Source organism: Microtus pennsylvanicus, chromosome 12 (genome assembly GCF_037038515.1).
Source record: "Microtus pennsylvanicus isolate mMicPen1 chromosome 12, mMicPen1.hap1, whole genome shotgun sequence".
Lineage (NCBI taxonomy): Eukaryota > Metazoa > Chordata > Mammalia > Rodentia > Cricetidae > Microtus > Microtus pennsylvanicus.
Window position 1 is genome coordinate 16,531,903 of NC_134590.1, and position 14,283 is coordinate 16,546,185.

The following is a 14,283-nucleotide window of genomic DNA, read 5'->3' on the forward strand; positions in this document are numbered from 1 at the left end:
AGAGAATGACTTCTGTGATGCAGAAACTGACAATCCAAGAAGAGTTTGTGTGAGCTCTTCATTCATTACAAAGGCACGAAGGGTGGGGAGTGGGGGTGGGGCGAGTGAGATACCCCCCCCCCCGTGGTTAAGAGCATTGAAGACCAGAGTTCAGATCCCAACATCCATGTAACAAGCCTGATGCTCCACCCCCTCAAATGTCTCTAATTCCTTCTCCAAGGAAGCTGATGTCCTCTTCTGTCTTCTGTTCATGCCCAGACACATTACATATGCTCACATAGACACACACACACACATGCACACAAAAGAAATACATATATACTTTAAAGACAGAAGGAAGCAGGTGTTGGGGTACACAAACACACCTATAATCTCTGGCACTAGGTAGGTGGAGGCAAGACCAGCCTGGGGGCACATGGCCAGATACTGGCGCAAAACAAAACAATCAGTTAAACAAAAACAAACAACCCAAGCAGTCTATTTTTTTTTAAGGGTTAAAAACTAAACAATTAAAGATTAACATAGCAGCCCTGTCTACCGGAGAAGTACAACTGGAAGGCTCTGCAAAGAACCACGGCCGCAGAGAGCTGTGCCTGCGGGAGTACCTGGGGATGAGTAGGAAGGCGTTCTGAGGGGCCAAGAGGGGTCATCCCCCACAGCAGCGCTGTTTGTTACAGCGCTCCTACAGCGCTCCTGGCCGGTGACTGGAGGACTGTAACACAATTAAAATCTACTAATATTTCTTACTAGACTTAGGAATTTACAGAATGCAGAGGCTAGGAGGGGAAAACTTACCAGGAGGGTGGCCCGACACACCGCTCTCCCAGCGGAGCAACTGGAAAACATGAACCTTGTCCAGAGTACTTTGCCCCTGGCCTTGCACGCCGTTCACAAAGACTGCCTTGTGCACACATAATCATGACTCTGAGAACCTGACAATATAAATCTATCACTAACGGCCACTGGCAAGAAATGTGCTTAGTCTCCCCAAGGGCTGATTGCAAAAGGAGTGTGTGTGTCCGCGTACATGTGTGCACATACGCGGGGGCTCACATGCGAGCATGAGTGTGTGTGTGTGTGTGTGTGTGTGTATGTGTGTGTAGGATGCACGATGATGTCCTCTGTTGCTTTCTACCTTCTTTTTTGAGACACTGACTCTTATAGAGCCCAGACAACTGCAGGCGTCCATCTTGTGTCTTGGCTCTGCCAGCCCTGGGGTTAGGAGCCTATCATTGCGCCACTGCACCCAGACTGAACATGAGCACTGAAAACACGATCTCAGGTCCTCAGGCTCACGGCACAAGCACCTCATCCACTGAGCCATCTTTCAGCCCCCAGGATTTATGTCCCGAACACTCAGGAAAGCAGTAAGCCCCAGACAGAGGCCTCCTTCTGTAACTCAGGCATTTGGGATGAAGAGCTGGGGGCTACACAGCAACTTCGAGCCTGTCCTGAGCTACTCAGGATGCTACGGGAATAAAGGGAACGTTGTGCTGATACATCTAGGTCTAGACACCGGGGTCACTGTGCAGTTGGCATGCAGATGACACAGACATGCTCATGGGCATGGCAGTCCGCAAGCATAACACTGTGATTTTTAGCAGAAATGTGAAAAATAAATACTGCAAATTCAAGGGTGGAGAGATGACTCAGTGGTTAAGAACACTGAGTCCTCTTCCAGAGGACCCAGGTTTATTCCCAGCACTCACGTAGTGGCTCATAACTATCCATAATTCTAGGTCTAAGGGGTCCGATGTCCTCTTCTGGCCTCCATTGGCACTGCACCTATCGGGTGCACAAACAAAATACCCACACACATAAAATAAGAATTAAACGATATATTGGAAAAGGAATCCAAAGTGATGCTTCTGCTTTGGGCTACAGTCTGCTCACGTTCACATGAAACTCCCCTCACAGGAAGTACTGGGGTACAAATGAGACTAAAGGATGAACGAGTGCAAATCTTCCTAAGTGTTGTGTGTGGGGAGTCATTTCCCCGGTTGGAGTTCAGAGCAGGTATTGCTCTTGCAGAGGAACTGGGTTCTGTTCCCAGGCCCCATAAAAGGCGGTTCACAGCTGTCTGTATCTCCAACCATAAGCCCCCATATATGTATATATAAAAAATAAAAAGGCCTTTTACAAAAGTGATTTCTGGATGACACCCTTTGCTGACTACGTTGAAGGTGTAAAGAAGTAGGAATAATATAGAAATCACTTGCAATTTCACTATCTAGAGATAATTTTTATATTTTCTTTTGCATGTTTATGTGTATTTTGTATTGAAAGTTGTGGTGATGGCACATGGGTGTCTATGACACACACTGGCTATGGCACAGCATGGCTAGAGCACACACTGGCTGTGACACCTAGCTGTCTAGAGCACACAGTGGCTGTGACACCTAGCTGTCTAGAGCACACAGTGGCTGTGACACCTAGCTGTCTAGAGCACACACTGGCTGTGACACCTAGCTGTCTAGAGCACACACTGGCTGTGACACCTAGCTGTCTAGAGCACACAGTGGCTGTGACACCTAGCTGTCTAGAGCACACACTGGCTGTGACACCTAGCTGTCTAGAGCACACAGTGGCTGTGACACCTAGCTGTCTAGAGCACACACTGGCTGTGACACCTAGCTGTCTAGAGCACACACTGGCTGTGACACCTAGCTGTCTAGAGCACACACTGGCTGTGACACCTAGCTGTCTAGAGCACACACTGGCTGTGACACCTAGCTGTCTAGAGCACACAGTGGCTGTGACACCTAGCTGTCTAGAGCACACAGTGGCTGTGACACCTAGCTGTCTAGAGCACACAGTGGCTGTGACACCTAGCTGTCTAGAGCACACAGTGGCTGTGACACCTAGCTGTCTAGAGCACACAGTGGCTGTGACACCTAGCTGTCTAGAGCACACAGTGGCTGTGACACCTAGCTGTCTAGAGCACACAGTGGCTGTGACACCTAGCTGTCTAGAGCGCACAGTGGCTGTGACACCTAGCTGTCTAGAGCACACAGTGGCTGTGACACCTAGCTGTCTAGAGCACACAGTGGCTGTGACACCTAGCTGTCTAGAGCACACAGTGGCTGTGACACCTAGCTGTCTAGAGCACACAGTGGCTACAGCACATACATACGCTCCTGCAAAATCATATTCCTGGAGTCACAGGTGTGCCATTACACCCAATTTTCTTGCTATCTTCTGGGAATGCTTAAGTAAAAAATATTTAGAACTTTATTCTTTGCAAATACAAGAGTTTAAATCTATAAATTTCTCCTTAAGTGTTGTTTACTGCTTCCTGTAAGTTCTGAAATGTTGAGCCTCCATGTTCATTCAGCTTGGGGTACTTTTTATTGTGACTTGATTTACGAATAGTTAGAAGTCTGTATTTTAGTTTCCAAAGGTGTAATTTTTCATATTTATCCAGTGATTATAAATTTAAGCATTTTATCAGAAAAACCATACTTTGTATTATTTTAAGATTTTAATGCTCACGGATACTTTGTGATGAGTTAAAACAAAAGGCCCCAAAAGATATTCATGTCCCAGTCCCTGGAACTTATAAATGGTATTTGATTTGGAAGTAGTTTCTACCGATGCAACTGAATGACAGACTCTGTGAATACCTTGGAAATGCAATCATATATGTCCTTGTAACAGAAGGCACGACAAGGGAACAGAAGCAAGCGAACGTGAAGGCAGATTCAAGTGATGAACCCATAAGCCATGGGATGCTGTCGGCCATCAAGTACCGGAAGCAGCAAGGACAGACTCTCCCAAATCTCTTGGAAAGAGCAGCTTTAATCTTAGCTTAAAACAAAGGTTTCTGACATCTGGTACCCATAACTGTGACAGAATAAAGCTCTGTTGCTTTAGGGAGCCACCTCTGGAAATGGAAACACAGGAAATGAATCTAACTTAGGCCTAGAATGGGTCTACTCTCCAGAATGTTCCTTAAAGCCTTACAAAGAGTTTGCATTCTGGCCTTTGGGAGGGAGAATGCTTTACGTACAATGATCCCTCTTTTCCATGCTTAAATCTGCAACCAACACACTCTATTATGTTTTCCCCTCTAAATCCTCTGCAGTTTTGTGTTTGTATACAAATACAACTACAATAAAGCTTAATTTATAAACCAAGCATAGCAAAAGGAGAATTACAATAATACACTAGGCTATATACTGTAATAGAATAATTGTGATGAATTATAAAAAAGTGTGGTGGAAATTATATTCTGAGCATTAGCGTACTAACTAATCTTGCACATCAGTATTTAGTGCTTGTTATGTAGATGTTTCATACATTTGCATTGTTTTTCTTTTAGGCTATATTAAGTGCCTTTTGATGTTCTGCTACCACAAGCCAGAATATTTTAACATACACATGATGAAAATTCTTTATCTGTAGGCTGGAAAGATGGCTAATCAGTTATGAGTACTTACTGCTCGTGCAGAGGGCCCATGTCTGGTTACCAGCAATCGCATGGCCTCTTACAGCTGCCTGACACTCAAGTTCCCAGAGACCTGACAGTCTCTTTTGCCCTCCATGGGTTCCTGGACACACATAGTGCAGGATGTCACTCAGGTTCACATACATACACATAAATACATAATTTTTTTTTGAGACAGGGTTTGCTGTAGTTTTGGAGCCTGTCCTGGAACTAGCTCTTGTAGACTGGCCTCGAACTCACAGAGAGCTCTGCTTGCTTCTGTCTCCCGAGTGCTGGGATTAAAGGTGTGCACCACACCACCACTGCCCAGCCACATAAATAAACTCTAAAAAAATATTCTGTGCCTGTATTGTTATCTTCTTAAGGTAGATGTCTGACATGGTTGCTGGAACTATTTTCTCAAGACCTTTAATTTAAATTGATAAAGTAATTTCCAAAAGGGCCGTCCCTGGGCTGGCAAGACTTCTCAGTGGGTAAAGGCATTTGCTTAGCAAGCCTGGAGATCTGTCGAGGTGAATAGCAGAACCCACAAAAAGTAGGAGAAAAGTGACTCCACAGTTGTCCTCTGACTTCCACATGTGAGCTGTGTCATGCACACCACACCCGGCATCATGAATGTGTGTGCTCATGCATACACACAAAAATATTAACAAATAATTCATTAAAAAGGCTTTTACGCTGGGCGATGGTAGTACACGCCTTCAATTCTAGCACTTAGGAGGCAGAGGCAGGTAGATCTCTGTGAGTTTGAGGCTAGCCTGGTCTACAGAGTGAGTTCCAGGGCAGGTTCCAAAGCCACACAGAGAAACCCTATCTCGAAAAAACAAAAACACAAACAAACAAACATGGCTTTGCAATCCATGCTCCTGGCAGAGCCCGCGGCTTCTTCCCATACTTCCATCAGTACTGAATGCCATTATCCACAAGCAGTAACAACTTTATATGAAACCACATTCTAACATGGTAGGTAAAGTGGACATGAGCTAAATAGTTTTCAAACATCAGAAACAAGCAGAGGAAAGATATTTTAATAATCTTTTCTCATAAGATTAATGGGTCTGAAGGGATGGCTTAGGGGTTCTAAGCACTGACTGTTCTTGCAGAGGACCAAGCTTTGGTTTCCAGCACCCATATGCTCACAACCACCCATAACTCCAGTTCTGGAGGGTCTGGTGCCTTCTTCTGACCTCCTTGTGCTTCTGTAAAATACACACTGGGATATGTACTCTTTTTTTTATTCAAACATATGTGAATCCCTGGCTATGCTTGTACACATGAATGGGTAGAAATACTTCATGTCAACAGGGAGATCTTGGCATCAGCATCTACCAGTCTCTAGATGGCAAACCCTACGCTCTCACCTTGAGACATCAACCCAGTGGGAATATACAAACACCATATTCCAAACCTACCCCTGTACTATCCTTTGGGAAATCTCGCCAGTGGTAAGTGCTGTCTGGGTTTGAATCCACATTGCAGTTTCTAAGAAACCAGGACTGCCCTTTGACAAACCAGCAGCTCACACTTGCTTCACAGGTTCACTGTAACCTTCACTCTGATTATGCCTGCTGCCCAGTGGTATTTCCTACGAACCTCTCTCTTCTTGCTGGTACAGATGCTGCACATCTGGAGGGAGCCCTGGTTCTGCTCTGTCAGCCTTGGCATGTTCTGTTATCACGCACTGTACCAACTCTAAGTTAAAGGAGCAGAGCCTCATTTCTCAGCATGTCCTAAGCCAGCCAGGGCTACAGAGTGAGACCCTGATTAAAAAAATAACTAAATAACTGAATAAATAATCCTTTCATACCATTTTTTGTTATCTGTATTTGAGAAGAGTATTTTAAGTCAATAACCATGCAATCCCAGTGATCAGGAGGTCAAGAGGTTGGGGCTAGCCTAGGCTAAACAGTGAGTATCAGGTTAGCCCAGGCTACAAAGTAAGATCATGCCTTAAGAAAAAAAAAGCTGGGCAGTGGCGGTGCACACCTTTTAATCCCAGCACTCTGAAGGAAGGCAGAGGCAGGTGGACCTCTGTGAATTCAAGGTCAGTCTGTCAACAGAGTGAGGTTCAAGGACAGCCGGGACTAGGACTACACAGAGAAACCATATCTCAAAAAAAACAAAAAAATAAACTTCTAACGTAGAGTTATGCAAACTTAGAGTTGCTTTCTGTTTGTTTAATACGGCTAACAGACCGTCCATGCATCTCTTCTTTTTAAAAAAAATTATTTATTTATTATGTATACAACATTCTGCTTCCATGTGTGCCCACACACCAGAAGAGGGCACCAGATCTCATTATAGATGGCTGTTAACCACCATGTGGTTGCTGGGAATTGAACTCAGGACCTCTGATCAGTCAGTGCTCTTAACCTTTGAGCCATCTCTCCAGCCCCATGCATCTCTTCTTAATGCTGGATTGGGCTAATGGAGAACTGGACAGTTCCTGGTAACAGGTTTACTTTCCTACCACTTTCTATTTTTGAGCCAGGAAACTGGAATGCAGCAAGGATTAATTTAGGTTTTATCATCTTGCGTCAAACTCTCAAGGAGCTACCATTTCTGATGTGTACTGCCCCACCTGGCTCCTAAAGCTGTGTGTAAGCGTAGCCATTATGCATGCGGTATATGCATGTATATATACGCACATAAATGCAGGCACATGCGCATGGGCCAGATATTGACATCTAGTGTCATTCTCAATAGCTTCTGGCCTCACACTGAACCTGGAGCTCATTGGTCAGGCAAGCCCAGCTGGCCAGAGACGCCCATGGAACCTTCTCTCCTGTTTGTCTCCAGGGCTGGGATTTCATGTCTGCGCAGCCACACGTCTGGGCATAGGAACCCAGGTCCTTAAGCTTGCATGGCAAGCACCTCGCCTTCTGAGCCCTCTCCAGCTCTACACTGAAGAAAAAAAAAAACTTGTTAGCCAACAAACCCTACAAATATCCCCAACAGACAAGGAAGTGTAGGAATATGGAAGAAAGGGGGAAAGGGGACATGAGCTTAGGAAGCTGGAGATTTAGTGTAAGAACGATTTAGAGATTTCATTTACACAAATCTATCCAAAAATCATCAATTTACGAAGTAAAGGTAATAAAACTAAACATATTATTTTCTCTCTTGAAATAGAATACTATTTGAGACTTTTAACTTAAAATCCATTTAATCCCATAACAGATAAAACACAAAGGCTCAGGACTTCATTCTTGAAAGATTCTCTTTAAGATACCAAGAGATTTATAAACATACACTGCCAGCTAGGTAACCAATGGGGTAACCTGATTTTAAGTGGGGCCACAACCATAGACAAGTTGCTGCTAACACTTGGTACTATGACGGCGATACCTACCCTGTCCCCATACCTGACGTTTACGAGAGTCTCTGAAGACAGTCTTGTTTCTTATTCTCCTGATTCTGGAGGAAGTACACAAACTTGTTTCAAGAATGCGGCTCTAAGAAATCCAGATGCAAAGGACAACAAAACCCCACAAAGCACATCACTTCATCTCAGAAACAGACCAGAAACACGTGTAAAGCATTTTGCTTCCATTCTTGGGAAAACCAAGGGCACAGCCTCTGAATACCCACAATGCTTCATGGAGTGGGCTGAGGAAGCCCTCAGTCCATGTGTGTTGTTTGACACGGGCCCAGCTCAGGACTGGAAAGGCCTTGGTCTGGTCCGTGCAAGTGTTTACAAATGATTGACCAGTGTGTGCAGGAACCAGAGAGTGCAGCTCCCTCCTGGATGTTTACTGCCTGAGACTGCTCACCCATGGACACCCTGGAGACTAGCTGACTCCTCCCTCAACACTGAGCACAACACACACACTGAGGTTCCCGATTGCTGCAGTAGTCGGTGCCGCATGCCGTGAGCCCAGCTCTTCTGCACTTGTGTCTGTCCTTCTTTCTCCCCCTCACTGCCCCAGCCAGCTCCCAGACCCACGCCATGTAGGGTATGCTAGTATTACAAGTCCTTTATTCAAACTTCCACTATGCTTCCAGAAACTTAAAAAAAATAATCAAACACTAGTTCAGTTCAGTGGCAGCTGTGTTTCTAGATCAGCACACATTTGCAATCAAAGCTCTTGAGAAGTGGAGGCAGGAGGATCGGATCAAGGTTCAAGGCCAGTCTGGGCTGTAGGAGAGCCTGTCTCAAAAGCAAGACAACACAACAGCCACAGAAACTCAGTTTCACACAGGTGAGACTGTTCCTCTGGTGCTGACAAGACAAAAGAAAAACAAGTCATCTCCTAAATCACTAAATCCAGCTCTTTAAGGAGCTGTATATTGTTTAAATGACAGGATAATGATTAGTAGAGTCAACTTGAGCCGAGTTTCTGTGGGGTCGGCTGGAAGGTTAAACGATGACATGATAATGCCTCCTTTGTTGGCCATGGTCTATTAGCACAGAGAGCAAGCCTTGTCTTGCTTTTGCAATCTTTACTGGTGAAAAGGGACTCGGGAGACCTGAAGATAAAAGCCTGGCAGCCACCGAGGTCTTGTGCCATTCTCGTCTCCAGCCCCGGGCTGGCTGCTTTTCATCAAGAAACTTCCACTTCTCAGGTGGCTGTTCCTTCCCTCTGTGTTCACTGTTCACTACTTTAGACTGGATTTGTTATCTCTCACCTGGATCATTTTATTAGTCATGGCTAGGGTCCCAAGAGAGCATTTATCGTCCTGATCTACCCACAATGTTGCTGCAAGTGTGCTCACTCCGTATTAAGAAACTACATTCATAGTATCCCTAGGTATAAAGCCCCTCAGTTATCAAGCCCAGGTGCCCCATGTCAGAGAGTGATCTTTCCAACCTCATGCCCTGCGATGCCACACAGTGCTGCAGGTTTCTGACCACCTGCTTTTCCTTCACAGGGATAGCTCAGGACAGACGGAGGAGCCCTGCCCCACAGCCGCGTGCTGATCAAGGTCTAGCTCAGGCCTGTGCCGGGAAGCTTCCCTGACCCCTCCCTCTCCTTTCCAGCAGACTCAATACTTTATGCTGACCAGATTAGCTTTTAGTTTTGGGGAGAGGACACACAAGAAAGACGGGTCATTTCGAATGCCAACAAGCATGGAGCGAAGGAATCAAAGCGCTGATTCTCCAGGCACTGCAGTGGGCAGAAGGGCCTTCCTACACGGTGCCCTCAGAGTGAGGGACAGGAACTGTTTCAGAAAACAAGACTTGGAGTCCACGTCATCTCCAGAGAGAATGATTTTGTCCGTTTTCTTTTGTGAAATCGAGGGGGCTCTGGGATTTGAGTGGTCAGATCTTTTCTGTATAAATCAACCAGGAGACAGACTAGGCATTAGGAGTTCCAGTTTCTCAGTTACTCATACAGCCACTGACCACACAGTTAAATTGAATAGTCGTCAAGGGTTTTAGAAGGAAAGCAGACATTTCTTGGGTCTAAATCGCTGTTTAGACACAGTCAGTAGAGCAAAGAAACAAACTTCCCACGGAGTACCTCCTGGTTTTCTAGAACATTACAATTCAAATGTTTCCTTGGCTTTATACTTAAAAAAAAAATTCATGTGAAATAATTGTTTCTTTCACCTAATTTAAGGAAAATGCCCCCAATATACTGTTAGAATCTTATTAAGTTTCACATCCTTTCTAAGTGACTAGGGGCCTGTCTTCCTAGATCAAAGGGTGTGCCCTGAGAGTCTGTCTGCACCTCTCATTCTTTGTCCCTTACTACTAAAGCTGCTGTCAGCAGCGACACACTTCTCAACGAAGAATTCAAACAGCATTATTACAAATATTTAAACAAACTGAACAGCAGAGTTGTGTTCACCACAGAGGCAAATATATACTCAAAAGAATCTTTAGGAAACGTACAAACTAGGTTTTATAATTAGGGTAATATTTCATAGTATGACTTTCAAAATGAATGGGGACTCTCAAACCAAATACGTCAAGAGCACTAGCTAAAAGACTTCTTGGTACTTTTCTTTAGTAAAGACTGGTAAAACATTGGAGGGTGTGTAAACAGTACCAGCATTGTACAGAGTTTTAGCTGATGGCCTCCAACCCTTGCGCACATTTTGAAACATAACTAAAGGAAGCTGTTCAACTGACAGAATCAACTTAACAGATGCCAAACATCTTTAAAACTACTAAAACATTGTTAGGAAGAAACATACAAAGTGACAGCTTTTGTTTTACGATCTTAACTCTTAAACTTTCTCAAGGCTCAATCTGACTGGAAAAAAGAAATCCTCACCACACACAGTAGAGTAATCTGAATCAGGATAAAATTGCAACCCAAGGTCAAAGGCGTGGAATCACTTTTCCTAACTCCAACTTGCTATGTGCAGTGCACCTGTCCTGCAGATATGCCTAAGTACCCGGCCGGCATTCATAAAGGATTTCTTGTTCAAGCTAATCTTTTCATTTTTGTTTTTTGAAGAATAACATAGTTAAGAAGCCATTATTTTTGCAGCAGCTTGGTATCAGGGAAATTAAGGCGTATAAGCTAAAATACACCTTACAAGATTAGTTGCAACTGTAAAGATAGGCAAATAAGTCTGTGTGTGGATACATATACATGCACATATGTATATACACATGTGTATATACATGTACAAAACCCCACAGGAACGGCCTTACTAATAATGCTTAGCCTTGTCAAGAGAGGCTTTTGTTAAGAGGCCGCATCCCTAAGCACTGAATTGAAAACTGCTTCCCCACTTAATACTATTTAAAAGAGCAACTTTCTCGCATGTTTTCCGGGTGCCATCGCCTGTTTCACAATATCCAGTTGACAGAACACTCCTCTGGCTTTTCCACTGAATTTGTTATAGCCTGTAACTACAATTGTGCTTTCTTAATTTACTGTTAGAAATCACTAATCTCGATAGTATTTTAAAGAAGGAACACAATTGATAGATCTTTCCCTATCTGTTAGCAACCGATGTTTAAATCACCTCAACTGTTCCCTTTGAAGGGCTTTCAGACAAAGAACTATAACAGAACACAAGCATGTGCAGAAAGGAGACCTCAGGGGGGAGGGAAAAAATCCTTTCCCCAGTAAGCAGACACAGGGGCGGGGCGGGGGTGCAGGGAAGCTGAGCCCTAGATAATAAGAAAAGCCAAGAGGGGCTTCTCCCCTCCTCTGACCCTCCCGCCCGAGACAATGAGGCCGCTGCTGAGCGGTGCTAACAGCTGGGGTCTGACCGTACCTTCATGGGTAGGCTCTGGGTCAGGTGTAAGGGAGATGTCATCCAGCTCTCGCAGGCAGAGCCATTCTCCATCCATTGACACTCGGAATTTGCAAAGGTAGATGGTCTCCATGGCAGCCTGTGTGATCTTGTCAGTGGTGGGGGTTGGCATGTCAGTCGGAGGCGTCAGGGCCGACATGATGACTCAGCTGGGACCACAACACACACACACAACACACACACAAATAAATAAGACCTCAGACCCCAAAAAAAAAAAAAACCAAATCCCAAGCTCTTAAAACAAAGCTTTTAGAAATTGGAATAGGAGATGTTGGGGAAAAAAAAAAAAAGGAAGAGGAAAAAAAAATTCCTTGTAGAGCAAACTGCTCAAAGTAAACAATTCTATACTATCTTTTTTTACTGGCAATTCCTAACAGTTAGCAAAATTAGATGGTGTCCGTCTTCTCCCAGCGTCCTCTCCTTTATCTTCCTTTCCCTTTATTCCAGCCGGGCTATCTATAGGCTAAAATCCTACACACCCAATGCTGTCTTATAAAGCTGGTTTTCAAAAATTGGTCTTAGCATGAATAAATAAAAAAATCCTCCTTCTTTGTGCAGAAAAAAATACAAAAGAAAGAATGCAAAAAAAATCAACCTATATTTTAAATCTATCTGAAAAAAAATTTGACCAGCAGAAATCACTACAGGACCTGCTCAGACGAGCCGGGATGCTGAGTTCTAACAGGATTGGCTGTGTGCAGTAAGCAGGGTGTTGACCAAAATGGCTGACTAATGAACTGAACTGAAAATTCAGGCTCATGTGACCAGCTGCTCCGAGAGAGCGCTGGGCGAGCAATTCCCAGGATGCTTTATAGATGCTGCTGATGCAGGAAGAGCAATTAGGCTGCTTCTCTCATCCTGCACAGCCCACTTCCAGACTGTGCTAGTCAAACTATGATCAGACCTAACACAATGCACAGATCCTCATCAATTCTCGACTCTCTTGAGCAGAAGGGCAGGAAAGCAGAGCAATATTAGATAATGCTCTGTGATAAGAAGCAATCAGAATAATTTACTAAGCACTTGATTTACTTCTCCCCTTGTACATTGTTATTGAAATTCTTTACTACAAAAAAGGTGACTTTTTTCTTCCCCTCCCCTCAAAACAGGGTTTCTCTGTGTAGCCCTGGCTGACCTGGAATTCACTCTGTAGACCAGGCTGGTCCTGAACTTACATAGATCTGCCTGCCTCAGCCTCCTGAGTGCTGGGGTTAAAGACAGGAGCCTCCACCACCCGGCAAACGATGACATTTTATGAATAGCTAAAACAGGTTTTCTAAGGTATCTTATTCTTAGGCATTTATAATTTGGTTTTATAAAATACTTTTTAAGACAGTAAAACACACACACACACACACACACAATCTTAAAGCTAAAAAAATAAAATCCTTCCTGATCAATGGCAGCTCCTTTTCCTTTTGCTATATTAACTAAGTGTCTGCTATAAATATGAAGTGTGTTTCTAAAGAGAGATTAAAACAGTGTTATAGTTTAAAAATCTCCCTTTCCTGGAATGAACTAGACACATTCTGAAATCAGTCAATATGTGTGCAATTCAATTGTGTTACTAATCATGCCCTGACCACACAAAGTCAGGAAGTAGCTTTCTGAGCTACCTAAGAGGCAAGAGCAACACTTTTAAAATATTTTAGTGACCAAAGACACCTTCCAACCCCCATTTAAGGGTTTCAGTTTAAAGGAGAAAAATATCTCTTTGAGAAATCTAACCCAGGGCTGGAGAGGTGGCTCAGTGGTTGAGAGCACTGAGTGCTCTTCCGGAGGACCCAGGTTCAATTCCTAGCACCCACAGGCAGCTCACAAGTGTCTGTAACTGATACCCTCATACACGCAGACAAAACGCCAATGCACATAAATAAAGAAAAATTATTTTAAAAAGAAAAGAAGTCTAACCCAGACAGCCAGGGCTATATAGAGAGAGACCTTATCTCAAAAAGAAACCCAATCCAGTCAGGCATGGGGAATGGCACATGCTTGTAATTCTAGCGCTCATATAACAAATTTATATTTAGCCATATAGCAATTTTGACACCAGCCCAGACTAGGCCACATGAGATTCTGTCTCAAAAAAGTGATGGGTGAGGAGGAAAGTGGGGGAAGAAAAGGCTCCAGGTCAATGACATAGTTGAAAACACAGGACAACAAATACATAATAACTTTGGATGCTCTTGTTTGTCTAGGGTCCAATATAGACTCTCCCACTATCTGCAGGGTGCATTCCATGTTTTCCAGATGTCTGAAACCAATGATAGTTGTTTTCTTATACTGTACATACATATGACTGCTCAATTTATAAATTAGGTAGAGTAAGAAGAGATTAATAACTGCTGAGCATACATGCCTTTAATTATAGTACTCAGGAGGCATTGACAGGTGGATACCCAAGTTCAGGGCCAGCATCATCTACAGAGGGAATTCCAGAACAGCCAGGGCTATACAGAGAAACCTAGTCTTGAAAAACAAACAAACAAACAAACAAAACCAAAGAAATCAATATCTAATTATAAAACAGAATTATTAAAATATCACAGTAAAGGTTAAATGAATGTGGCCTGTTGAAAATAACCTTTCCCTCCTTTTTCCTTGAGACAGGAATT

At 43.8% G+C, this 14,283-nt stretch overlaps 1 protein-coding gene across 8 annotated transcripts in view; it reads right to left on the reverse strand.

Annotated features, from left to right (window-relative positions):
• Rufy3 (RUN and FYVE domain containing 3) overlaps window positions 1–14,283 on the reverse strand; it is a 92,758-nt gene that overhangs the window by 62,651 nt on the left and 15,824 nt on the right. For 2 of the 8 annotated variants that reach the window (XM_075942446.1, XM_075942450.1), the window contains exon 1: window positions 11,630–12,505. The exons of 3 other annotated variants lie outside the window; for them this stretch is intronic. In XM_075942446.1, coding sequence (XP_075798561.1) covers window positions 11,630–11,807 — 178 coding nt within the window. In that variant the 5' untranslated portion in view covers window positions 11,808–12,505. Of the gene's footprint in view, window positions 1–11,629; window positions 12,506–14,283 lie in introns of those variants that run through there. 3 more of the 8 variants (XM_075942451.1, XM_075942449.1, XM_075942445.1) reach the window with 3 other exon arrangements.